The sequence below is a fragment of the Mustela erminea genome, chromosome 3 (genome assembly GCF_009829155.1).
Source record: "Mustela erminea isolate mMusErm1 chromosome 3, mMusErm1.Pri, whole genome shotgun sequence".
Taxonomy (NCBI): Eukaryota; Metazoa; Chordata; class Mammalia; order Carnivora; family Mustelidae; genus Mustela; species Mustela erminea.
Genome location: NC_045616.1, coordinates 100,400,065 through 100,428,047, shown reverse-complemented (window position 1 = coordinate 100,428,047; position 27,983 = coordinate 100,400,065). Strand labels below are relative to the sequence as shown.

The 27,983-nt window shown below is 40.5% G+C and overlaps 1 protein-coding gene and 1 long non-coding RNA gene across 3 annotated transcripts in view; both read left to right on the top strand.

The window, feature by feature from the left end:
* Nucleotides 1–367: 367 nt before the first annotated feature.
* Nucleotides 368–27,983, top strand: part of SIMC1 (SUMO interacting motifs containing 1) — a 72,128-nt gene continuing 44,512 nt past the window's right edge. For both annotated transcript variants that reach the window (XM_032336969.1, XM_032336968.1), the window contains exons 1-2: nucleotides 368–633; nucleotides 26,545–27,975. In XM_032336969.1, coding sequence (XP_032192860.1) covers nucleotides 505–633; nucleotides 26,545–27,975 — 1,560 coding nt within the window. In that variant the 5' untranslated portion in view covers nucleotides 368–504. The remainder of the gene's footprint in view (nucleotides 634–26,544; nucleotides 27,976–27,983) is intronic.
* LOC116586685 lies at nucleotides 14,114–17,663 on the top strand. Its single transcript, XR_004284105.1, has 2 exons — nucleotides 14,114–14,149; nucleotides 17,136–17,663. It is a non-coding gene; the product is annotated as an uncharacterized LOC116586685 (long non-coding RNA).

Here is a 27,983-nt window from a genome sequence, read left to right as displayed (position 1 = left end):
GCCAAGTCCCACCCCTGGGACGCGGGTTCAGTCAGAGGCCTGTTCACACCTCACTTCACACTTGGGTCGGTTGGAAACAGGTGGGGAAGCCCTCGCAGCCTTAGCGTCACGCAGGCATACCCGCAACACTGGCCCAAGCTGGCTGCGACTTGATTTTCTCTCTCTCTTTTTTTACTCCCCGGGAAGGGAGGGCGAGTGCCCCCGCCGAGACCGGCGACCGCCTCCCTTACCCGGCCGCCAGCCGCCAGCCGCGGGGGTTGGGGACGGAGTGGGGGCAGGCTCAGGAGGGGCGGGGGCAGGCTCAGGAGGGGCGGGGCCGGCCGGCGGGGGCGGGGCTCGGAGCGGGAAGGGGCGGGGCCGGCGGGGTGATGGCTCCGGTTGTCGCCGCCGCTGCCGCTGCCGCTGCCGCCGCCGCCTCAGCAGCGGGAGCCGAAGTCGCCGACGCTGCCGCCGCCACCCCGGTCCCAAGCGGCCCGCGCGCTGCCTCGGCTAGGGCCCGTAGCAATGGAGGACTTCATCGTGATCTCGGACGACAGCGGCTCCGAGAGTTCCGGGGGGGCCCGCTCGGGCAGGGCACGGAGGCTCCGCCGGGCCCTGTCCCGGACCCCTGGCGCGCTGCCCCGCCGGACTGTGGTGAGTGAGCGAGCCGCCGCTCGCCAAGCCCCACCGCGGCGGGGGTGCCGCCCCCCAACCCCGGCTTGGCCCGTTGTCCCCTGCGCCCCCGCCTCCCGCCCCTTGGTGCCTCACAGCTGCAGCCGCTTCCCGCCTCCCCGCCCGCCGGCCTCTCCCGCCCGGAGCAGCGGGGCGGGCCAGGGCCGCGGCCGCCGGGCCTCCCGGGCTCCCCGCTCCAGCCGCAGCGGGCCGGGGCTGGCGACGGCGGCCGAGCACATGGACGGTGTCTGGCGTGCCTGCGGCTGAGGGTGCGGGAACCCGCTGCAAGAGGCCGCCTCAGGCCTGGCCGCGGGCTCCCCCGGACACAGGGTTGGGGGCGGGGGGCTGAGGGGACGCGGTCCTGGGGGCTGTCCCGGATCTCGAGGCAGGGCCGCGGGACCGTGTAATTGTTGGGCCTGTTGTGAGTACAGATGTGTGCAGGGAGGTAACAGGAGCCTGGGCTGGGAGAGAGGGAAGCGCGGGACTGAGCCTGAGCCAGATGGTGGCCGGGCTCCAGGGCCTGGCAGCCGAGCGAGGGGCCCGATTTTGGAGCTGTGCAAGAGGGCGATTTATTTCGCTTAGCAAACATTTACCAACCTCTAAAGGAATAGGGAGGGAAATACCTTGCACTGTTTCACCTCGAGCCCCTTAGTCTTTGTCCTTCTTCCTGAGACGATGAATGAAATATCTATGGTCCCTGCCTTTCTCGAATCCTCCACAGATATTTACTGAACCCCTAATGTGGGCTCGATGTGCTAGGCGCTGGGGATACAAAGGAGAACACAACATCCGTGGTCCCTCTCATGGAAGGTGATAGATTCAACAAGTGACTATTGAGTCTTCAAGGGATGGGAGGTGGACAGGCTTTCTATCAGAAGACTCTCAACCTCAGATTTAAGCGGTCTTCCCAGCCTCCTATGGCCACACCCCAGAAATAAAAGAATTCTGACGCTGCTGTTATTTGTACAGATCTGTAACCAAGACTTTAAGGAAGACATCTTTCTTCATATGCAAATACTCCTTCAAGCCAAATCTCCTAGCTTCTTCTCCTCCAATCCCAACTAGTTTGCAGTCCGTAAGTCTCCACTGCGAGCCCCTTCTGTGTCTCAGGTATAATGCTATTCGCGCTAGGTGGTCATTACAAAATGGAGGGCATGCAAAACCAATTAACTTAGAGTCCTGTGTAGCCATGGCTGAAGCAGGAAGGATTTCTCAGTAAATCTCAGGTAAGAATTTAGATGAGATGGACAGACAAGATTTTCAAAGTAGAAGTGAGCCCACTTGGTAAGTTAATGGCGGTGTGTAGGACATAATAGAGCCACAGTAAATGTTTGTTGGATGAAAGAATGGTTGAAGGAAGAGAAGAGAGAGAACATGTTTGATTAAGTGAGAGCAAGTACAAGGGTTGGAGCAGGCTTGACGTAAAAGGGATGCTGCATTCATTTTGGACCTCAGAGGAGGGGACTCTGGAACTCTCGAGGAAGGTCAGGACTGGAGAGATTTGGTAATCATCCAGATAGAAAAGAGCACTGAGGGCTGAATTGTGACTGAGATCAGCAAGGAAGAGACTAAAGGGAGAAAAAACGGTGGAGGGAAAAAATACTACAGAATAACTTGTAACTGCCTTTCCTCCTAGTTCTTCCTCTTTCCTATTGCTCCTTCTCTCTATCCCCCTTTACACTTTGTCAGTCTACCAGCTCCTTTTCTTCCCAGGTACTGTCCAGCTTCCCTCATCATGGCCCAGCTCCCTTCAAGTGCATAGATGTCATCCTTATCCCATTCTGTGGTGTCTCTTGTGGCCCTTCATACACACATACATGGGTACACTCTCAAACTGCTCCCTTCCCCTGTAACTACCCAACCAAGCATTTTGACCTTGAGCCTTTTGAATAGTACCCACTGTAAATCTTGCTTCTCCATATATTTACTCCAATGTTCTTAAAAACACCAGGCTCGTTCTCCTTTTATTGTTCTTGCAAATTAAATAGAGCAGTGGGATAGCCATGTAAACAATCAGAGGCATTAAGAGACTTACAAGGTTAAAGCCTAAAGCTCCTTTTTCTAACTTTCCCTGAAGGCCTTCAGGTCAGATAGACCTCTTCTTCTTCTTTTTAAAGATTGTATTTATTTATTTGACAGCGAGAAAGGGAATAAATATAAGCAGGGGGAGTGGGAGAGGGAGGAGCAGGCTTCCCGGGGATCATGACCTGAGCTGAAGGCAGAACCTTAACGACTGAGCCACCCAGGTGTCCCCAGAGAGACCTCTTCAAATCAAGATCTTCCACATAGCAGCTGGGAGAACTTCGACAATTTCTGTGACCTCTCTCAGCTTTTGCACTTGAGAATGTTGATACCTGGCAGGACCATTAGAAGGTTTTCAATGAGGCAATACAAGGAAAATGCCTAGTTATCAGTGGTAGCTTTTGCTACACTTTGTGTTATTTCTCAATCAAGCCTGACCTTCTCAAGCTTGGCAGGCAATGAAATAAACAAGTTTTATTTATTTTTTTTCTTTTTTACAAATATTGACTGAGAAAACAACTTGCTTGAACTCAGGAAATCAGAAAATCATCTCCAGTACTGTAGTTAACATTTCTGAACCCATGGTTCTAAACCTGGGCTCTAGTCTTCATTAAGTTTATGAAGTGTGTCTGTGTTTTCCATAATACTTAATTGCTTTTTGTTTCCCATCTAAAAACCAGAACATGGGTAATTTTTGTTGACCTAATTATGAAAAGTTTAGGAATGTATGTAGAAGAAAATTAAAATTGCCATTATTCTCACCATCCAAAGATCACCAGGGTTGACATTTTGAAGTCTGTCTGTCCAAACTTACCTGTAAATGCCTGTGTACATTCATACATAATGCCATGTGTCTTCCCCATACATTGTTTTTGCAAAAATGAAATTTTGCTCTACATGTGGGGTTTTCTTTTAAGATTTTATTTACAAAGTTTTACAGAGAAGGAGAGAGCAGGGGAAGGAGAAGAGGGAGAGGGAGAGCATTGCAAGCAGACTCCACTTTGAACGAGGAGCCCAACACAGGGCTCCATCTCAGGACCCTGAGACCATGACTTGAGCCAAAACCAAGAGATGGATGCTTATCCAACTGAGCCACCCTGGTGCCCCTACATGTGGGGTTGTTCAGCTTGCCTTTTTTTTTTTTTTCCTAAGATTTTTTTTTTTTTTAATTTGACAGAGAGAGATCACAAATAGGCAGAGAGAGAGAGGAGGAAGCAGGCTCCCTGCTGAACAGAGAGCCCGATGGGGGACTCGATCCCAGGACCTGAGATCATGACCTGAGCTGAAGGTAGCGGCTTAACCCACTGAGCCACCCAGGCGCCCCAGCTTGCCTTTTAATATACTTTTTATCTCTTGCTGCACCAATATATATGTGCTTCCCCAATATTTTTTTTTAACAAGGAGGAACTTTTTTATGAAGATTTATTTATTTGAGAGAGAAAGAGAACATGAGCGGGGGGAGGAGCAGAGGGGCAAGTAGTCTCCCTGCTGAGCAGGGAGCCCAACAGGGGCTTGATCCCAGGACCCTGAGATCATAACCTGAGCCATCCAGGTGCCCCTCCTCTGAAATATTTTTAATGTATTTCATTGTACAGATTTATAATCATATTTATAACCTCCTATTAAAGGATATCATGCTGACATTTCTAAATTTTCTGTGTCATAACACAGTATAAAGTCCCTCATAAGTAATCTTTGTACCCTTGTTCATTTGCTTGTTTAGGATAAGTTCCTCTTAGAAGTGAAAGTGTGAAGTCAAGAGGTATGCCCCCTTTGAGAGCTTTTGATACACATTGCCAAATTTCCTACAGAAATTATGCACCAATTATATTCTCACCATACCCTTTTCTCTACTATCTAGTCACCCCAGATATTGTCAATTTTGGGGGTAAATATTTACTGAACATTTATTATATGCCAGGCACTTGTAGGTGCTAAGAATACAGATGTGAATAAAACCAAGTCCCTGGCTTTGTGGAGGTTCTATTTTAGTGAGGGGAAGTCAAACAATAAATAATCACATAAATGTAATTTCAGACAATATGCAAAGTATTAGAAAGGAAAATAGGCATTTTTGTTCTTTTAATTGTTCTTTTAATTGTTTTAATTGTTCATTTTTGTTCTTGCTGATATGATAGCCAAATTCTTTGAGCTGTTACGGTTTTAATTTTTTTCTTTGGTTGTAAGTCATTCTTTCAGTAAATACTTATTGAGCACATGCTCTGACCCCGGGGACCAGAGGTAAACAAGATAACAAGGGACCTACATTCTAGTGGGGAAATATAAATAATAAACAACTGTTAAATAGTGAACAATGTAATAGTAACTTGGGTGGGGTTGGGAACGTTTTGATGTGTTTTCAAAGAAGACCTTTCTCTGAAGAGTTAATATTTGATCTGAGAACAAAATGACAGAACAGACTTGTTATGAGAAGTTCTAAGGGAATAAGGTAGCAGGAAAGGGTGCAGCTAAAGCAAAGACTTGGAAGTAGAAATGACATGACCAGTTAGAGGAATCAAAAGACCAGTGGCGGGGCGCCTGGGTGGCTCAGTGGGTTAAAGCCTCTGCCTTCAGCTCAGGTCATGGTCTCGGGATCCTGGGATCGAGCCCCGCGTCGGGCTCTCTGCTCTGCAGGGAGCCTGCATCCTCTCTCTATTTCAGCCTGCCTCTCTGACTACTTGTGATCTCTGTCGAATAAATAAATAAAATTTAAAAAAAAAAAAAAAAAAAAAAAAAAAGACCAGTGGGGCTTGAATGTAATGGTTGCACAACAGAGTCCTAAGAGATGAGAAATAGGTGGACTAGGTCATTTGGGGTCATGTAGACCATAATAAGGAGTTCAGATTTTATCCTTATATAATAAGAAATCTTTGAAGGGTTTCAAGGCACTGGAATGACATGATCTGATTAATATTTTTAAAAGGTGACTTTAGCTACTGTGAGAAGATAGGACTGTAAGGCAAGGTGATCATAAAATGTAGTATTCAAATGGGAATCATTTTGAAAATGAAGCGGGTGCTGACTGGAGGGAAGGTCAAGCAACAGGTAAAAACTGGAACTTCTCCAAACAAACCAGAAGTATAATCATGTTCCTGTAAGAGGACCAAGGTGGAATCAGTGAAATCATTTTTAGAGGTTGCTGTAATAGTCCATACCAAAAATAATTGTAGCTTGGAATAGAGTGGGTTGGGTTACTGGAAGTATTTAGTAGATATTTAGGAAGTAAAATCAAGTCCTGAGAACTTGGATGGAGATAGTGAAAGAAAGGGAGGAATCAAGAATGATATCCTGGTTTTGACCTGAGCCACTGGATGTATGTTGTTGTCATTAACAGAAATGAAGGAAGACTTGAGGAGGAACAGGATTGGAAGAAAGATTCAAGAGTTCTGGTTTGAAAGTGTTAAAAGTTAAGATGCTTATGGAATAGCCAGCTGGAGATGCAAGGTATATTGTTTGTACTGAGTTTGGAGACCAGGGGAGAAGTTCTGACATGGGACACAATTTGGTGTCATTGGCACATAGACTGTAATAAAATCATTGATCTGGGTGAGATCACCTAGGCTAAGAATCTACAAGAGGAAGAACATCCTGGACCCAGTGGTAGGACACACCACAGTGTCTGCCTCAGGTAAAGGCAAGGGAAGGAGGAGCAGCTAGTGAGGTTGGAGATCAGAGTGTGTGCTCTGCACATAGTAGAGCTGCAAAGCTCTATTGCCAGCAGACATGTTGGAGATATATATATATATATATATATCGATATATATATATATATATATATATATATATATATGTGCATACACATACATACACACATGGCGGTGGAGATGGTGTGTGTGTGTGAAAATTACCTGCTCTCTTTTTGGGGTGTTATTTGTACATTTTCCTTACATATTAAAGACTTTTTATGGGTTAACTTGGGTCCTCCAAAAAGATAATGTTTTTTTTTTTTTTTTTTTTTTTTTTTTTTTTTTAAAGATTTTTTTTTTTTTTATTTATTTGACAGAGAGAGATCACAGATAGGTAGAGAGGCTGGCAGAGAGAGAGAGAGAGAGGGAAGCAGGCTCCCTGCTGAGCAGAGAGCCCGATATGGGACTCGATCCCAGGACTCTGAGATCATGACCTGAGCCGAAGGCAGCGGCTTAACCCACTGAGCCACCCAGGCGCCCCTCCAAAAAGATAATGTTGAAGTTCTAACCACCACTACAGAAATGTAACCTTATTTGGAAATGGGGTAGTTGTAGATGTTATAATTCAAGATGAGATCATACAGTGTAGGGTGGGCCCTTAATCCAATATGACTGCTGCCCTTATGAGAAGACATGAAGACAGGGGAAGAACACCATGTGACAGTGAAAACAAAGATGGGAGTTGCAACTACAAATGAAGGGATGCCAAGGATTGCTGGTGGCACCAGAAGCCAAGAGAAAGGCTTGGAACAGATTCTCCCCTAGCAACTTCGAGGGAGTGTGGTATTGCATACAGCTTGATTTTTACTTTTAAGCCTCCATAACTGTGAGAGGAAAAATTTCTGTTTTAAGCTAGTTTGCAGTAATTTGTGCTAGGAAAATAATACAGCTCCCTGTGTCATACACATTGCTTCCCCCCGCCCGACTTTTGACTTCTTTTTGGTTCTTTACAGAAGTTTTATTTTTTTTTTAAGGCTTTATTTATTCATCAGGGAGAGAGAGCACAAGCAGGGAGAGTGGTAGGCAGAGGGAGAAGCAGGCTCCCCGCTGAGCAAGGAGCCCAATATGAGACTAGATCCGAGGACCCTGGGATCATGACCTGAGCCAAAGGCAGATGCTTAACCAACAGAGCCACACCTAGGCATCCCTTTATAGAAGTTTTAAGTTCTTATGTAGTCAGTCTTATCACTTTTTTCCTTCAAAAGGCTTTTTTCTTAAGATTATAAAGGTATTTTTACATTTAATTTATTAATCCACCTGGAATTAGTTTCAAAAAAGAGAGAGAACAGTAATCTAATAGTTTTCTTTTCAGATGGTTAGCTATTTGTCCCAACATTGTTTATTGGATTTTTTACTCTGTCTACTCAGTGGTTCGAAATATTACCTTTATCAAATGGTAAATTTTTATATATTTTATATCTATTTTTGGACCTCCTCTTCTGGCCTTGGTACATGCTACTTTATTTTTTAAATATTATTTATTTATTCATTTGGCAGAGGGAGAGGAATATAAGCAGGGGGAGTGTTAGAGGGAGAAGCAGGCTTCCTGCTGAGCAGAGAGCCCAATGTGGGGCTCGATGTGAGGCTCCATCCCAGGATCCTGGGATCATGACCTGAGCTGAAGACAGACATTTAACAACTGAGCCACCCAGGTGCCCCAGTGCTACTTTAATAATAAGCAGAAGAGGGGCTTAGAAAACCTGGCTAGCTCAGTGAACAGAGCACATGACTCTTGATCTCAGGGTTAATAGTAATAATAATAATAATAAATAGCAAAAACTCTTCATTGTTCTTTTTAGAATTTTTTTGACTAGTTTTTATATATTTACTCTGTCAGATAACTTTAAAGTCCTTTTGTCAACTTCCAAACAATTTCTACTTCTAAAATTGGGATTACACTAAATTGAGAAATCCATAGTTTGTGGTGTTTTACTTAATGAAGTTTTACACTTTTATGTATGTATGTGTGCATCTTTTATGGGGTTTTTTGTCTGTTTGTTTTATGTTTAGAGAGATCTTTGTTGTCTTGAGATTACTTTCCTTTTATTTCCTTATTATTGTTCCTTTACCATCTCATTCTTAACATTTAGGTCTTTAGTTCATCTGAAATGTTTTAGATGGTGTGAAGTATACCCACCATTTTCCACCTACTGTATTACCATATTTCTAAGATAGCACCAAATCTAAGATTTGCTGTCAACTTAAGATAAACAGCTTTTCAGGAAAAAAGAAATTAACACATGAAATGTGAGAGCAACTCTTAGATGTACCCTGATTCTAGATGTATGGGGGAAACATTCTAGATGTTAGAGTTTATAATATATGATATTAATCAATTGTCTGAGAATAATTTCTCAAATAATTATCTTTTCTCCACTTATTTGAAACACATATTTTTTTTTTAAAAAGATTTTATTTATTTATTTGACAGAGATCACAAGTAGGCAGAAAGGCAGGCAGAGAGAGAGAGGAGGAAGCAGGCTCCCTGTCGAGCAGAGAGCCCGATGCGGGGCTCGATCCCAGGACCCTGGGATCACGACCTGAGCCGAAGGCAGAGGCTTTAACCCACTGAGCCACCCAGGCGCCCCTGAAACACATATTTTAAAAAGATTTATTTAGGGGCTCCTGGATGGCTTAGTTGTTAAATGCCTGCCTTCGGCTCCGGTCATGGTAACAGCATCCTGGGGTGGAGCCCCTAATCAGGCTCCCTCCTCAACAGGAAGCCTGCTTCTCCCTCTCCCACTCCTCATTCTTGTGTTCCCTCTCTTGCTGTCTCTCTCTGTCAAGTAAATAAATAAAATCTTTTTTAAAAATGATTTATTTATTTATTTTAGGGAGAGCGAGCATGTGAGCGAGCAGGGGGTGGAGTAAGTGGGGTGGAGTAGAAGGATAGAGAGAATCCTGAAGCCGACTCCCTACTGAGTCTGCAGCCCAACTCAGGGTTTGACCTAAGCCAAAACCAACTCAGGGCTCAACCAACTGCACCACCCAGGCAACCCCTGAAACATATTTTTAACACCAAATTATTTTACACACTTGTGTCTGTTTCTTGGGGTTTTTTTTGTGTGTGTGTAAGTTTTATTGATTTGTCTATTCTCAGTGACAGAATTCTAATGTTTTATTTTTGTAGTTTGATAATATTTTTTGTTACCTAATAGAGCAATTACTTCTCCTTATTTTTTTTACCCAAAATTTCTTGGTGATTTTGCCCATTTAGTCCTCCAAAAGAATTTTAGAATCAGTTTGTCAAGGATTACATTAGATCAGGGTTTCTTTGGGTCAGATAATTCTTTTCTGTGGGAGGCTGTCCTGTGCACTGTGGAATGTTTAGTAGGATCTTTGGTCTCTGCCCCCTAGATGCCAGCCAGCAGCGGCCCTTCCCTCCCCTCACTTGTGACAACCAAAAATGTCTCCAGACACTGCCGAATGTCTCCTGGAGGGCAAAATTGCCACTGGTTCAGAACCACTACATTAGATTCAGAAGTTAACTAGGAAAGAACTAATATCCTTTTAATACTGTCTTCCTAATTAGAAACATGATTTAACTTTTATTTTATGGGGTTTACTTTTTGGCAATCAATAAAACTTTCTTTGAATCCTGTGCCTTTCTTTTCCTGGAGCTAATGTTTTGATTCTGAATGACTGGTTGCCTCTTATGGTTGAACATGTTAATCATGGTGAGCCTCACATAGTAAGAATAGCTGGCATTTATGCCAGGCAGCATGTTAATTAAGTACTTCTCAGGGATTATCTCATGTAATCTTCACTGCAGCCCCATAAGGTTGATAGTGTTGTTACCCCTATTTGATAGATGAAGAATCTGAGGCATGCGACCAGGTGCTAACTGGTAGAGATGGTTTACCACGGCTACTCTCAATCTTAAAAATCCTGGAGTGAGCTTGCAAACCTCTTACCAGGTTTCCAAAGGTACATCCTCTGGAGATGCTAGAAATAAATGGATAGTTGAAAAAAGGGAATTACAAAATATAATTCTATTCTTTAAATGTGTCATTTAAGAATAGACCCATTGGGGTTTGTTTGTTTGTTTTAATTTTATTTATTTATTTATTTGACACACAGAGAAAGATCATAAGTAGGCAGAGAGTCAGGCAGAGAGAGAGGGGGAGCAGGCTGCATGCTGAGCAGAGAGCCCAACGCAGGACTGGGTCCTAGGACCCTGAGATCATGACCTAAGCCAAAGGCAGAGGTTTAATCCACTGAGCCACCCAGGCACCCACCATTGGGGTTTTTTAATCCAAAATTGTTTTTTAAAACTCTATCATCTACTTGAAAATATTTTTTTAAATTGTCATCTTTTTCTCAGTCTCTTCCCCCTAAATAATAAGTTCACTGTTAGACACATCCATATCCCCAGCAAGTAGCTTAATGCCTTGAACAGAATAGGTGCTCAGTAACTGTTCAAGGAGAAACAGAATTCTTATTACTGGTTTTCTGAGGAATCTTTTTCTCCTGGTAAGTTTTGTTACAGTTATATCAAAATAACCTTCTGTAATGGGAAAGCCAAAGGATAAATATGGAACCTATCCCAGGCTAATTTTTTCCCCAGACTAATAAAGATTTTTGGAACAAAAAAAATGTATATGTCTAGAGTAAAAGGCAAAGTTCACCTACATTTTGAATTTAAAGCATCAAATGCCAAACTAATTAAAATCCTAAATCAGGGTCAGGTCCCACACAAGCCTGAAGATCACTTCCCCCATTCTCCATTAACAGCTTTATTAAGATATAATGCCATACCTTACATAAAAATCACCCATAAAATTCCCTGAGTTGCTTAAGCCTTACCACTGTCTAATTTTAGAACATTTTCCTTACTCCAGAAAGAAACCCTATATTCGCCAAGGTTCTCTTTGTTTTTGTTTGTTTTAAGATACTCAATCATATCATTTGAAAAATAAAATTTCCCCATTTTAAATTATAAAAGGTATTTTTAAAAATTTAAATAGATGTAAAAAAAATTCAGGGTATCAGAAAAAAAACTCCCCCATCCACTGTTACTCCAGAGATAACTAACAGTTTTTGTGTATTGTTCCAGAAAATTTCTCTCTGTGTACACAAAAATACATAAATGTCTTTTTGTCCTAATAAAGTTACACTAATTTTTTTTATGTCTAAATATATTTTAGGCATTAAAAAACACATAGGTTTTAGTACATTGGAGCACCTGGGTGGCTCAGTCAGTTAAGCATCTAACTTCGGCTTAGGTCATGATCTCAGGGTACTACGATAGAGCCCCCTGTTGGGCTTCCTGCTGAGCAGGGAGTCTACTTGTCCCTCTCCTTCTGCCCTTCCCGCCGTTCGTGCTCTCTCCCTCTCAAATAAATAAAATCTTTACAAAGTGGGGGGTGCTCCTGGGTTTCTCAGTTGGTTAAGTGGCTGCCTTAGGCACACGTCATGATCTCAGGTTCCTGGGATCCATCCCATATGAGGATCCCTGCTCAGCAGGAAGTCCGTTTATCCCTCTCTCTCTCTGCCCCTCCGCCCTGCTCGCACTTACTTCTGTCTCTCTCAAATAAACAATTAAAATCTTCAAAAATATAAAGTAAAAGGGACACCTGCGTGGCTCAGTTATTAAACATCTGCTTTTGACTCAGGTCATGATCCCAGGGTCCTGGGATTGAGTCCTGCTTTGGGCTCCCTGCTCAGCAGGAGCCTGCTTCTCCCTCTGCCTGCAGCTCCCCCTGCTTGTGCTCTCTCTCTTTCTCTGACAAATAAATAAAATCTTCAATAAATAAATAAATTTAAAAAATATTAGTATCTCACTCAGACTACTGCCCATTTTGCTTACAGTGGTATTCCTAGTGTTTAATATGATTCTTGACACATAGTATTCATTTAATAAATATTTTATGAGCTTCCTGTTATCTAATATTCTAAAAAATACCATAATTTATGGGACCAGCCTCTTACTGATTTTAATTTTTTTGCTATTATAGACTATGATGTGATAAGCTCTCTACATGTTTGTAGGACAAGTTCCTTATAGCAGAATTTGGGAGTTAAAGAGTAGTATGTATTTATAATTTTAATGTATACCATTTTTGTGGATATCGTGTCATTCTTTGTGGGATTCTTTTTTTTTTTAAGATTTTTATTTATTTATTTATTTGACAGAGAGAGAGAGAGAGAGAGATCGCAAGTAGTCAGAGAGGTAGGCAGAGAGAGAGAGGAAGGGAAGCAGGCTCCCTGCTGAGCAGAGAGCCCGATGTGGGACTCGATCCCAGGACCCTGAGATCATTACCTGAGCGGAAGGCAGCGGCTTAACCCACTGAGCCACCCAGGCGCCCCACTTTGTGGGATTCTAATATCAGAACCCCACAACTATGTTTGCAGAACTCCCACCTTTAGAGATACAGTCTGTTTCTTTCTAAAGAAGCTGAAATGCCAGATACATTCTCATGCTTCAGCCTCAGACACCAGTCAGACATACTTACTCCAAATTTTAAATTAGAGATTGGTGATGAGAAGAAGCAGAGTCAGTGCACTCCATTTTGGTGAGGTGGCATCAGCAATGACATGTAGCAGTTATAAAGGTTCTGGTGGCAGGGTACAACACTGTGCTGCTGGCCACACAAGCCGGGGTGTTTATGCCCAGTGACCGTGATAATGGGGTATTCAGTTGTGCAGCATGGTTCAGAGTACCAGATTTTGGCCATGTAGATTCCAAGCTTAATTTTTAGGCTCTTGTCTGGATTCTAAGTTCTACCCATCATCCTCTAATAAGTTCCTTTTGTGGTTAAATTAGAGGGGTTTGGGGGGGGCGATTTGTTTTGTTTTATGCTTGCAACCAAAATCACTGATTGATACATAGCCATCAAATTACACTTCCAAAAGTTTATAACCTATATTCTTATACAAACTGTATATGAAAATACCCATTTTCTTATACTGTGGCCAACCTCGATATTATCAAACTAATTAGATTTGTGCCAAATCTAATAGTCTAACATTTTAATCATCTAGAATTACGTGGAAAGAAAAAACTCTTCCCAATCAAGAGATTGTTCTCTTAATCCTCATACTGATTTCCAGTTGTTCAAGATATGTTGAAGCCAATCTAGCTGTGTTCAAGGGAGGAGGCAAGCCCAGGGTCCCTTCCACTAATCTGCCATCTTAACTCCTCCCACTCTTAATTGATTTTTAGATATTGAACTAGTCTTATGTACTTAGGAAAGACACATGACTTATAGGGAAACAATAGTAAGATATTCTAATAACTTCTCACTAGCAATCCAGGAGAAAATGGAACATCTTTAAAATAAATAAAGAGGGATGCCTAGGCGGCTCAGTCAGTTAAGCATCTGCCTTTAACTGAGGTCATGATCCAGGGGTCCTGGGATTGATTCCCACATCAGTCTCCCTGCTCAGAGGGGAGCCTGCTTCTCCCTCTCTCTCTGCTGCTCACTCTGCTTATTCTCTGTCTGTCAAATAAATAAATAAAAATCTTTAAAAATAAAAAGACAAATTTAAAAAAATACATGAAACAGAAGAAAATGAAAACACAACAGTACAAAACCTTTGGGATGCAGCAAAGGCAGTCATAAGAGGGAAGTATATAGCTCTATAGGCTATAGTATATAGCTCTATAGAAGCAAGAAAAGTCACCAGCACATAGCCTAACCTTACACCTAAAGGACCTGGGAAAGAAACAGCAAATAAAGCTTAAAACCAGAAGAAGAAGGGAAGTAATAAAGATTAGAGCAGAAATAAATGATATCGAAACCCAAAACAAACAAAAACCACAGTAGAACAGATCAACGAAACTAGGAGTTGGTTTTTTGAAAGAATTAATAAAATTGATAAACCCCTAGCCAGACATATCAAAAAGAAAACAGAAAGGACCCAAATAAATAAAATCATGAATGAAAGAGAGGAGATCACAACCAACACCACAGAAATACAAACAATAATAAGGTGATATTATGAGCAATTTTATGCCAATAAATTGGACAATCTGGAAGAAATGGATAAATTCCTAGAAACATATAAACCACTAAACTGAAACAGGAAAAAATAGAAAATTTGAACAGACCCATAACCAGCAAAGAAATTGTGTTGGTAACCAAATATCACCCAACAAACTAGAGTCCAGGGCCAGACAGCTTCCTAGGGGTATTCTACCAAACATTTAAAGAATTAATACCTATTCTTCTAAAACTGTTCCTAAAAATGAAGTGGAAGGAGGGGCACCTGAGTGGCTCAGTGGGTTAAGCCTGTGCCTTCGGCTCGGGTTGTGGTCTCAGGGTCCCGGGATTGAGCCCCACGTCAGGCTCTCTCCTCTGCGGGAGGCCTGCTTCCCCCTCTGTCTCTGCCTGCCTCTCTGCCTACTTGTGATTTCTCTCTGTCAAATAAATAAATAAAATCTTAAAAAAAAAAATGAAGTGGAAGGAAAACTTCCAAATTCATTCCATGAGGAATAGTTCCAAAACCAGACAAAGGCCCTACTAAAAAGGAGAATTAGAGACCAATACCCCTGACAAACGTCAATGCAGAAATTCTCAATAAGATACTAGCCAATCAAATCCAAATGTACATTAGAAGAATTAGTCACAATCCTGTGTGATTTATTCTTGGACTACAGGGGAGGCTCAGTATCTGCAAATCAATCCAAGTGATATACCACATTAATAAAAGAAAGGATAAAACAATATGATCCTCTCAGATACAGAAAAAGCATTTGCCAAAATATAACATCCTTTCTTGGTAAAAGCCCTCAAGAAAGTAGGGATGGAAGGAACATACCTTAACATCATAAGGCCACATATAAAAGACTCACAGCGATATCATCCTAAGTGGGGAAAAACTGAGCTTTTCCCCTAAGGTTAGGAACATGACAGAGCCGTCCCGTTTCACCATTGTTGTTCAGCAGCCTACTGGAAGTCTTAGCTTCAACAGTCAGACAATGAAAATAAATAAAAAGCATCCAGATTGGGACGCCTGGGTGGCTCAGTTGGTTAAGCGGCTGCCTTCGGCTGAGGTAATAATCCCAGCGTCCTGGGATCAAGTCCCGCATCAGGCCCCTTGCTCAGCAGGGAGCCTGCTTCTCCCTCTGCCTCTGCTGTCCCTCTGCCTGCCTGTGCGTTCTCTCTCTCTCTCTCTCTCTCTGACAAATAAATAAATAAAATCTTTAAAAAAGGGGGGGGGCATCCAGATTGGCAAGGAAGAAGTCAAACTTTCACTCTTCACAGACAACATGATATTCTATGCAGAAAACCTGAAGTACTCCACCCAAAGATTGATAGAACTGATACATGAATTCAGTAAAATATAAAATAAATATATAGAAATCTGTTGCATTTGTATATATTAATAATGAAGCAACAGAAAGAGAAATTAAGGAATCCATCCCATTTACAATTGCACCAAAACAAGAGAATACCTAGTAATAAACCTAACAAAGGAAGTAAAAGTCCTATACTCTGAAAACCATAGAACACTATGAAAGAAATTGAAGAAGACCCAAAGAAATAGAAAAACATTCCGTAGTCATGGATTAGAAGAAGAAATATTGTTAAAATGTCTATACTACCCAAAGCAATCTACAAATTCAGTTCAATCCCCATCAAAATAGTGCCAGCATTTTTCACGGAGCTAGAAAAAACAAGTCTAAAATTGGTATGGAACCACAGAAGACCCCAAATAGCTAAAGCAATGTTAAAAGAAAACCAAAGCTGGAGGCATCACAGTTCTGAACTTCAGCTATATTACAAATCTCTAGCCATCAAGACAGAATGGTACCAACACAAAAACAGATACCTAGGTTAATGGAACAGAATAGAGAACCCAGAAATGGACCCATAACCATATGGTCAACTATTCTTTGACAGAGCAAGAAAGAATATCCAGTGGAAAAAAAAGACAGTCTCTTCAATGAATGGTGTTGGGAAAGATGGACAGGAACATGCAGAAGAGTGAAACTGGACTACTTTCTTATGCCATACACAAAAATAAATTCAAAATGGATGAATACTTAAATGTGAGACAGGAATCCATCAAACTTCTAGAAGAGAACACAGGCAGCAACCTCTTTGACCTCAGCCATAGCAGCTTCTTACAAGACGCATCTCTGGAGGCAAGGGAAACAAAAGCAAAAATAAACTATTGGGACTTCATCAAGATAAAAAGCTTCTGCACAGAGAAGGAAAGAATTAGCAAAACTAAAAGGCAATCTGTGGATTGGGAGAAGATATTTGCAATTGGCATATCAGATAAAGGGCTAAAATCCAAAATCTATAAAAACTTTATCACACTCAACACCCAAAACACAAATAATTGAGTTTAAGAAATGTGCAAAAGACATGAAAATAAATGTCATTTTGTATTATAAGATGTATTTCTATACATCTCTTATAAGACTATAAGATGTGGTATATGCACAATGGAATATTACTCGTCCTTCGAGAAGAATGAAATCTTGCCATTTATATATACAGGCATGGATGGAACCAGAGTGTATTATGTTAACTGAGAAAAGTCAGTTGGAGAAAGACATATACCATAGAATTTCATCATATGTGGAATTTATGAACCAAAAGAAATGAACATAGGGGAAGGGAAGGAAAAATAGAATAAGTTAAAAACAGAGAGGGAGGCAAACCATAAGAGATTCTTAACTGTAGGGAACATGCAGTGGCATGTTACTCGCTTGTCTTAAGAGTGCATCCCAGAGAAACTGTCTGTGGAGAGACCTCTCCAGAAAACAAAGGAATTGGCTGGTACCATTTCCCTCCCCTGCCCCTCAACATAAACACAGAGCCACATGGAAGAACCAGAGCAGTGCCAGCACTCACTACGCAACTTGCTTACAACAAGCCCCCCACACACACACACACTCCAGTGGAACCACCACTTCCAGTCACGCTTGGCTCACTCCCAGCAAAGTGGGCTCCCTCCCCAGGAAGACTGGGCCAAACCCCTCTTTACAGTGTGTCTCCCAACTCAGAAGTTTTGCAGAGCCTCAGTTTTGGTGCCAGTGGTGACAGGTCTTATCTCACAAACAGACCAGAGCACACCTAGCTAAAATGAGCCATATTCAGGCCACGGACAAAACACTGCCCACTACAGGCAAAGAGAGCCCCTGCAGATGACTGGCCTGAAGGATAAAGTGGCCAGGATAAAACAGCAGAGCATATACAGCGCATGGTAAAGACAATCCCAGAAGCCCCAGGCCCTGGAGAACAGAGGACCACTACATGGCAGGACACTACAGCACCTCTTCTTTTTAAGGCCATTATCTTCAGGAGACATAGGTCCTTACAGGAATTATAACTGCCTTACCTAATACACAGACACAGGCACAGAGACTTAGACAAAACGAGAAGACATTCATCCCAAATGAAAGAACAGAACAAGGACAAGGCCATTGCCAAAGTTCTAAGTGAAACAGATAAAATCAACATGCCTGATAGAGAATTTAAAGTAATGATCATAACGATACTCACTGGACTTGAGGAGATTGGAAGACATGACTGAGACCCTTAACACAGAGATAAGGAATAACATAGCAGAGATAAAAGGCTCAATAAATTAAATGAGAAACATTCTTCATAGAATGAGCAGTAGGTTGGAAAAAGCAGAGGAAAGAATTAATTACCTAGAAGATAGAGTGATGGAAAGTAATCAAGCTGAACAAAAGAGAGGAAAAAAAGAATTATGCAAAATGAGAACAGACTTAGGGAACTCAGTGACTTCATCAAACATAATAACATATTATAGCAGTCCCTGAAGAAGAGAGATGGAAAAGGGACAGAAAATTTTTTGAAGAAATAATAGCTGAAGAAATAGCTATCCTAATCTGAGAAGGGAAACAGATATCTAGATCCAGGAGGCATAGAGAACACACAACAGGATCAACAAAAGCAGATCTAAAGCAAGACATATTGTAATTAAATTGGCGAAATAAAGTGATAAAAAATTTTAAAAGCAGCAAGACAAAAGAAGACAGTAACTTACAAGGGAAAAATCCATAAGGTTAGTAGGGGATTTTTTAGCAGAAACTTTCCAAACCAGAAAGGTGTGGCATGATAATATTCAAAGTGCTGAATGGGAAAAATGTGTGGTCAAGAATACTCTACCCAGAAAGGCTATCAATCAGAATAGAAGGAGAGACCAATCATTTCCCAGACAAATAAAAACTAAAGGAATTCATGACCACTAAGCCAGCCCTGCAAGAAATATTAAAGGAGACTCTGAGTAGAAAGGAAGGACCAAAAATGACAGTGTAAAGGTAGGAAACACAAAAGCAGTAAAAATGAACATTTCTGTAAAAAAATCACATAACTCACCCAACATAGGAGCACCCAGATACATAGAACAGTAAGTAACAGAAGTAAAGGAACTAATCAATAATAATATAATAATAGTAGGGTACTTTAATACCCCACTTAGATCATTAGGCAGATCATCTAGACAGAAAATCAACAAGGAAATAATGACTTTGAATGACATACTGGAACAGATGGATTTAACAGGTATATTCAGAACATTCCATCCTAAAACAGCAGAATACACATTCTTTTCAAGTGCACACAGAACATTCTCCAGAGTAGATCACATATTAGCCCACAAAACAAACCTCAGCAAATTCAAAAAGATTGAAGTTATACCATGCATCTTTTCTCACCACAACACTATGAAACTAGGAGTCATCCACAAGAAAAAAATCTGGAAAGACCACAAATACATGGAAGTTAAACAACATGCTGCTAAACAATGAATGGGTTAACCAGGAAATCAAAGGAGAAATTAAAAATTACATGGAAACAAGTGAAAGTGAAAACACAGTGGTCCAAAACCTCTGGGACGTTGCAAAAGTGTCTCTAAGAGGGAATTAGCAATACATGACTACATCAAGAAGCAAGGAAAAAATGAAATAAATAACCCAACTTTATACTATGGCAGCTAGAAAAAGAAGAACAAACAAAATCCAAAACCAGCAGAAGGAAGAAAACAATAAAGGTTAGAGCAGAAATAAGTGATGCAGAAACTAAAACAAAACAAAACACAACCAGTAGAACAGATCAGTGAAACTAGGAGCTGGTTCTTTGAAAAAAATCAATAAAATTGATAGAACTCTAGTGCCAGCTTATAAAGAAGAGAAGAGAAATCACTCAAACAAAATTGTAAATTAGAAGTAACACTGCAGAAATAAAATTACAGGAGAATATTATGAAAAACTATACGCCAACAAATTAGACAACCTAGAAGAAATGGATAAATTCCTAGAAACCTATAACCTATATGCAAAACCCAAAACTGAAGCAGAAATAAATAGAAAACTTGAACAGACTTGATAACCAGCAAAGAATTTGAATCAATAAACAAAAAACTCCTAAAAAAAAACCCAAAAACACAAAAGTTCAGGACCCGGTGGCTTCATTTCAGATGCCAATTGTGAGTAGTTGGGCCCTTGTTCCCACCATTCTGTCCAACTTGGCTATAAATTGGGGGTTCCCATGACTCTTTTTCTTAGTTTTGATAATAGCAGCTCACAGAACTCAGGGAAACACTTTACTTACTATTACCACTTTATTATAAAGGATGCAAATGAACAGCCAGATGAAGAGGGACATAGGGCAAGGTCCAGGAGGGTGCTGAGTGCAGGAGCTTCTGTCCCCCCTGGAGTTTGGGGTACACCTCCCTACTGGTACATAGATGCATCCACCAACCTGGAAGCTCTCAAAACTGTTGTTTCGGATTTTTATGAATAATCCATGACATGCATCAGATTGATTAAAATCACTAGCTGTTGGTGATTACCTCAGTCTCCACCTCCTCTCCCCTTCTCAGAGACTGAAGGAGTGGGCCTGAAAATTCTAACCCTTTAAACACATGGTTAATTCCTGTAACAACTAGCCCCAATCCTGAAGCTACAGAGGAGCTTTCAGTCATCAGTCATTAGCAAACTGAGGTATGGTTGAAAGGGGCTTATGAATAACAAAAGACCCTCCTCTTTTATTCAGCAAATTATGTTTACTGGAGTTCTGCTTGGAGCCAAGGATGAAGACCAAGACAGTAGTCCCCTCTTAATCTGTGGTTTCAACTTCAAAGGTTTCAGTGACCCAGTCAACTGCCATTTCTAAGCAGATGACCCCCTTCTGACATATCATTAGAAGGATGATAGTAACCTACCACTACCATCACAATGCCTATGTCTGTCACTCATCTCACTTCATCTTCATACAAGCATTTTATCCTGTCACACCATCACAAGAAGGATGAGTATAATGCAAGAAGATATTTTGAGAGAAAAACCACATTCACATAACTTTTATTACAGCATATTGTTACAATTTTTTTCATTTTATTGTTATGATTGTTGATCTCTTACTTTACCTAATTTATAAATTAAATTTTATCTTAGGTATGTATGTATAGAAAAAACAGTATGTATAGGCTTCAGTACCATCTGTGGTCTTAAACATTCACTGGGGGCCTTGGAAGGTATCCTCAGCAGTCCAGTATCACAGAATTATATTGTACGTTACTCTCTTTTGTTTTTCTTTTGGCCTCAATATTAAGCTTATAAAGTTAATCAATGTTATTGCATGTGACTTTAATTATCTTCTTCTCTACATAGTATTCCCAAATCAGGCTACCAAGAACCTTCTAGTTTGTGGCTTATTTTACAACTTCATGGTGCTTTTAATAAACAGAAATTCCTAGTTTTAATGTAGCCATTTATTCTTTTATGGTTTCTACTTTGTATTTTAAGAAATTCTTCCTTACACAAAGATTATAAAGATATTCTCTCGGGTTTTTTTCTAAAAAATTTTTAGTTTTTTTTTTTTATTTTAAGTCTTCAATAACTCTGAAACTGATTTATGATTTTGGCATGAAGTCAAGATCTTATTTCACTTTTTCCCCAAATGCATAACCAGTACCATTAATGGAAGGTTCCATCTTTTCCTCCTAATCTTTAATACCACCTCTGACATAAATCAAATTTTCTTATATGTATAGCTCTATTTGTGAACTTGCTCTCCTGTGCCATTTATCTGTTTGACTGTCTAGTGCCAGTACCACACTGTCTTCTTCAGAAATGTCTTAGCTATTCTTGGTCTTTTGTTTTTCCATTCAAATTTTGAGTTAATTTCTCAAGTTCCTTAATAAAACCTGTTTGGACTTTGAAATTATATTGAATTCATATATCAGTTTGGAGAGAATTGGAATATTTATGACACGGAGTCTTCTAATTCATGAACAATGGTATATACTTTTATTTAGGCCTACTTTAGTGTTCTTCAGTACATTTCTGTAATACTTTTTCACACAGGTCTTACACATTTCTTGTTAAATTTATTCCCAAGTACTGTGTGTGTCAGGATAAGCTAGGTTATACTGTGGCTTAAAACAAGGTTTATTTTCATTTACATTACCACATGTCCTTTACATGTTGGTTAGAGGAAGAAGTATGTCTGCATATCATAGTCATGTGGGGACACAGGCTGACAGAGCTGCCACTATCTTAAACGTGGGCATGAGACATATCAGAGGAAAAAGAAGGCTTTGCAGTATTTGCATCCAGAAATTAAAGGGCCGAGCCCAGAAGTAATACATGTTACTTCCACTCATAATTTATTGGGCAGAATTAATCACATAACCCCACCTAATCATAGGATTCAGGAAGTACAGTCTACCATGTACCATTAAGGAAATAACTGGAAATGTTTGGCAACCCACAAAAATAACTGCCACATGTAGTGTGTGTGTGTGTGTGTGTGTGTACCCATGTGCATGCATGTGTGTGTACACATAGATGTATATACATACACACTCATATGTAGTGTACATATTGGGGCACCTGGGTGGCTCAGTGGGTTAAGCAACTGACTCTTGATTTTGTCTCAGGTGGTCTCAGGGTTGTGAGATCAAGTTCTGGGTAGGCTCCATGCTCAGCATGGAGTCTGCTTAAGACTCTCTGTCCCTCTGCCCCTCCCTCCCACTCTCTCTCTCTCTCTCTCAAACAAATAAATCTTTTAAAAAGAAGCAAACATATGGAATGCCTGGATGGGTCAGTCAGTTTAAGTGTCTGTCTTCGACTCAGATTTGATCTCAGAGTTCTGGGATCAAGTCTCACATTGGACTCCCTGCTCGGAGGAGAGCCTCTGCCTGCTGCTCCCCCTGTTGGACTCATTAACTCTCTCTCTCTAGCAAATGAATAAATAAGAATTTTTTAAAAAACACATGTATGCATGTATATAAAGATTTCGTATTGTTGCTGTGTGGATTGCCTAGAATTTTGCTCTAGAGGGTGCAATTCATATAGAATATAGGAATGATTTCCCCTGAAGTTGTGTGATGTGGGAGTTATGCAACATGGTGGTACTGTTGTTGAATTGTAAAAAATTGTAATTTTTATATCCAACAGTCATGATAAATGTTCTTATTCTGATACTTCTCTATAGATTATTTGAGTTTCCCATATAAATAATCATATTATTCATGAAGGACATTTTTAGTCTTTATAATCTTTCTACTTTTTATATCTTTTCTTATTTTCCTGCATTGTATGTATAGCCTTGGCACAGTACTAAATAGAGTTAGTGGGGGCGCCCGGGTGGCTCAGTGGGTTAAGTCTCTGCCTTCGGCTCAGGTCATGATCCCAGGGTCCTGGGATCGAGCCCCGCATCAGGCTCTCTGCTCAGCAGGGAGTCTGCTTCCTCCTCTCTCTCTGCCTGCCTCTCTGCCTGCTTGTGATCTCTCTCTGCCAGATAAATAAATAAAATCTTAAATAAATAAATAGAGTTAGTGACAGTAGGCACCTTTGTTGTGCTCCTAAAGGGAATATTTTCAGTGTTTCAGTATGATTTTTACTGTGTGTGATTTGTAAGTAAATTTTAATAGTTAAGGATGCTTTCTTCTGTTTCTATTTCGAGATTTTTTTTTTTTCTTTAGAGAGGGAAGGAGAGGGAGAATCTTAAGCAGGCTCCACGCCTAGTGCAGAGCCTAGCACACAGCTCTAACTCAGGACCAAGATCACAACCTGAGCCAAAATCAAGAGTTGTATTCTTAACTGACTGAGCCACCCAGGTGCCCCCAAGAATTTATTTTTTCTTTATAAAACTGGAGTTTGAATTTGTTATCAAATGCTTTTTGGCCTCTTAACATGATCATTTGATTTTCTTCTTTATGTGGCAAGTTATATTAATTTTTTTAATGCTAAACTAGGTATGGTTCCTAGGTAGACTCATGTTAGTTTTGCTGGACCAAGTTTATAGTATTTTTTTAAAGATTTTTATGTCCGTGTGCAGAAGTGATACTGACTTATATTTCCTCCTTGTACTTTCAGATTTTGGATCAAGTTTATGCTAAGTCATAATATGAGTTGGAGGTATCCCTTCATTTTTTTAATTCTTTTAAATAGCTTATGTAAAGTAGAATCATTTTTTCTTTGAGTTTTTAGCAGAACTCTCCTTTTAAAATCACCTTGGTCTGGAATTTTTTGTAGCCTAGGAAACAGGCCTTCAGCACGAGCTGGTCTGGAATTTTTTGAAGGAAAAAATTTCAACTCCTGATTTCATTTCTTTGGTTAAAGGGCTATTTTGATTTTTCATTTCATTGGTTAAAGGGCTATTTTGATTTTTTCTTTCTTCTTAAGTCAACTTGAAAAATAACTTTCCCCTATGAAAAATTTCAAACATGAAAAATAAAGCAACCTGTATAATGATCACCCACATATTCATCATCCAGTTTTCTGAGTCAGTTTTGGTAAGCTTTATTTTTTCAGGGATTTATCTATTTCATCCAAGATCCGAAGCTTTTTTGCAGAATTGTTCATAACATCTTCTCATCTTTTTTCTCTTTATCTTAAAAACGTATGTAATTTTGTCCCTTTTTTATTCTTAATATTGGTTATTTGTGCCTTTGTTGTCTTAATTTTCTTACCATGTTCGCTAATTTTGGTAATTTTAATAATCTTTTAAAAGAACAAACCTGTGACATTGTTGCACTTCTCTTCTGTGTTCTCTGTTTCATTCATTTCTGCACTATTATTATTTCTTCTTTTCTGCTTTCTTTGGGCTTATTCTGTCCTTTTTCTGCTCTCTAAATATGGTTAGAACATTAATTTACTTCCATTTTCCTTCTCTAATTAAATGTCTAAGTGTAAATTTTTTCTATACAGTTATTTTGCTGCATGTAACATTTTAATACCTAGTATTTTTGTTACTGTTCAGTTCTAAAATTTTTCTAATTTCTATGATTTCTTTTTGACCTATATGTTATTTGGTCATACTTCTTAATTTGCAATATGGAGTTTGTCCTAGTTACTTTTTTGTATTGCTTCCTAACTTAATAGTATTTTTTTTTAAAGATTTTATTTATTTATTTCACAGACAGAGATCGCAAGTGGGCAGAGAGGCAGGCAGAGAGAGAGGAAGGGAAGCAGGCTCCCCGCTGAGCAGAGAGCCCGATGTGGGGCTCGATCCCAGGACTCTGGGATCATGACCTGAGCCGAAGGCAGAGGCTTAACCCACTGAGCCACCCAGGCACCCCTTAATAGTATTTTGATCTGAGTGATAATCTTTTGATATTGATTAAGATGTACTTTGACTCCTGGTATCTGGTAAATTTTATAAATGTTTTATGTAATTATGAATATCTGAGTCCTGTAGATGAAGCTTGTTAAAGGTGTTCAGATCTTCTGTATCCATAATAATTTTTTTATTTGCATGATCTACCAATCAAGAAAGACATGTAAAAATTTCTCACAGTGACTATGGATATTCCTTTTTCTCCTTGTACCTGTATGTTTTTTGTTTTATGAAGATTATGTTATTAGGCATGCAGTTTTAAAGATTGATTGATTGATTGATTTGACAGAGAGAGAGAGAGTGAGCATGAGCAGTAGGAGTAACAGGCAGAGGCAGAGTGAGAAGCAGGTTTCCTGCTGAACAGAGAGCCCTACACAGGACCCTGGGGTTATGACCTGAGCAGAAGGCAGACACTTAACCAAATGAGTCACCCAGGCACCCCTAGGCTTACAGTTTTGAAATTATTATATCTTGATGAACTAAGTCTTATTGTACAGTGGCCTCTTTATCTCTAGTAATGCTGTTTTCATTGAAATCTAATTTGTCTGATACTGGCTTTCTTTTGGTTGTTTTTTTCTTGTTTTATCTCCTCCCATGTTTTTACATTTATATATCAATTCTAACTTTTATTTGGTTGGTAATCAAGAGTATCTAGCTAGCCCTTCTGATCAGAAATGGAGTTCTTTTTTTTTTAAATCCTGGAATCAATTTGCTAATACTTTATGGAGGATATTTATATTCATATTTGTCAGTGAGACTGATCAGTAATTAGGGTGATATTATTTGTCATCCACACTGAGACAATTTTGAGAATGAAAGGGAGTATAATATTTTTCCAGGCTTATGGCATAGAGATTGATTATAGTACTGTTGGCTGGCATCATCAGGATTTATGAACTACCTAATCATTTTGGCAAGGAATGGAGGTAAAGATAGGAGGTTTTCCAGTAACTAACCTAGTTAGGATTCAGACTTAACCCTGTTGGTTTTGCAACAGTTATTGTGTTATTTTGTATATCTGCCTGGTTATATGTTAAATGAAATTGTACAGAGAAAGAAGGATACAGACCTGAATTTGAATGTCTGTCTTTGTGACTTAATTATATAATCCTTAGGTAATGACCTAACCCCTCTGAACTCCATTTTCCCGATCTGTGTAATGGAGATTATAATGCCTACCTGGTAGGAATATTATGAAAATTAAAGATACATGAAAACACTCAATATGTTCTTAGTACATAGTAGATTCTCTTATGTTAGCTTACCTCCTTCTTTAGTCCCTGTCACAAATTATCCTGTGTGTTCGGTTTTCGAAACAAAGGTTGCTTTTTCCCTTGTGACTTATGCTTGAAATCTTCCCAACTTCTCCTCTGTTTACTTTGGATCAGAGAAAATTTCCCACTATGCCCTCAATTACATGCATGTGGCACTTGGATAATTTAGGAAGGTATAGAAATTGACAGCAGAATTTCGACCAAAGGAAATAAATTAATGCTTATGTTATATAAAATGTATAAATTATCAATGAATTGAAAAGGTAAAATATGGTTATCCTTAAAAGCTCAGATGTAAATCTTCTTAGATAAAGCAAAGCATACTTGACCTCTTATATTCTCACAATCCTTTAACAGGACTTCATTGACTTAACTAGAGAAACCAGACCAAGGGCAAAGGATCGCAATGGACTCTGTGTGATTGACCTGACAAGAACTGAGGAAGAAAACAGACCTATCGCCACTCTTGACTTGACTCTAGAACCTGTTGCTGCTTCCCAGAAAGAGCCAGCCAGTCTTCAGACATGTGCCAGCCTCTCCAGCAAAGAGGTGACAGAAGGGCGGGTAGACAGAAGCTCTTGGCCTACAGCACGGAGAATCATTAACAGCGATCCTGTGGATTTGGACCTTTTGGAAGAAACCGCATTTGAATGTCCACAACCCCCTACATCCATCAGTGGGGACTCTGTTTATCCAGCAGAGCCAAATTGTAGCTCAACATCATTCAAAGGTGACCTTGGCTTCTTGGCAAGCCTACAGCTATCTTCAGATATTTGCTCCCTCTCCCCAACAAGCAATCAGAGAGCACCCTTGCCTTGCCCACAGCAAGATGTGCCTTGCCCACCTCAAGCCTTGCCATGCCCACTGCGAATCTTGCCATGCCCACTGCGAGCCTCACCATGTCCACCACGAGCCTCCTCATGCCCACCACGAGCTTTGTCATGCACATCACAAACCGTGCAGTGCCAAGTACAAGCTTTGACTCACCTGCCTCAAGAAGTTCCATGCCCTTCTCGAGATATGCCATGCCTTCAGCAGAATGTGCCAAGCCCACCTCCAGACTCATCGTGGCAACCTCAGCACTCACCTGACCCACCTCAAGACTCACTGTGCCCACCTCAAGACTCTCGGGGCCTACCTCAAGATGTACCAGGCCCACTGCAAAACATATCTTATCCACAAAATGTGGCACATTTACAAAATGTGCCACAGTCATCATTTGATGTGCCACAGTCACCAAGACACATACCACAGTCACCAGAAGATGTGCCACAGTCACTAGCAGACGTGCCACAGTCACCAGAAGATGTGCCACAGTCACCAGAAAGTGTGCCGCATTTCCCTGGAGAAGTCCCAGACTTCCCAGGAGATACAGTCCATTCACCTGGAGACATGCCATGCTTGCCAGGAGACATGCCACACTCACTTGGAGACTTGCCTCACTTACCACGAGACAGGTCTTACTCTCTCCAAAATGATATACGGAACCATGACGCTCCTATGGAAGTCTCAGCTCCATCCTCACCAAGGTTCTCTCCCAGCCCACAGTCTCCACAGTCTGAAACTTCCTTACAGAAAGTTCCTTGGCTCCCCATCACAGAAACTCCAGCCAGAAAAGAGAGATCACTGTCAGAGCCTGCTAATGCCGGGTCTGCCCAGGTACAAGCACAAACACCACAAGGTGGATTATACAACAGACCATGCCTGCATAGACTGAAGTACTTCTTACGACCTCCAGTGCATCACCTCTTCTTCCAGACACTAATACCAGATAAAGACACAAGAGAGGTGAGCTA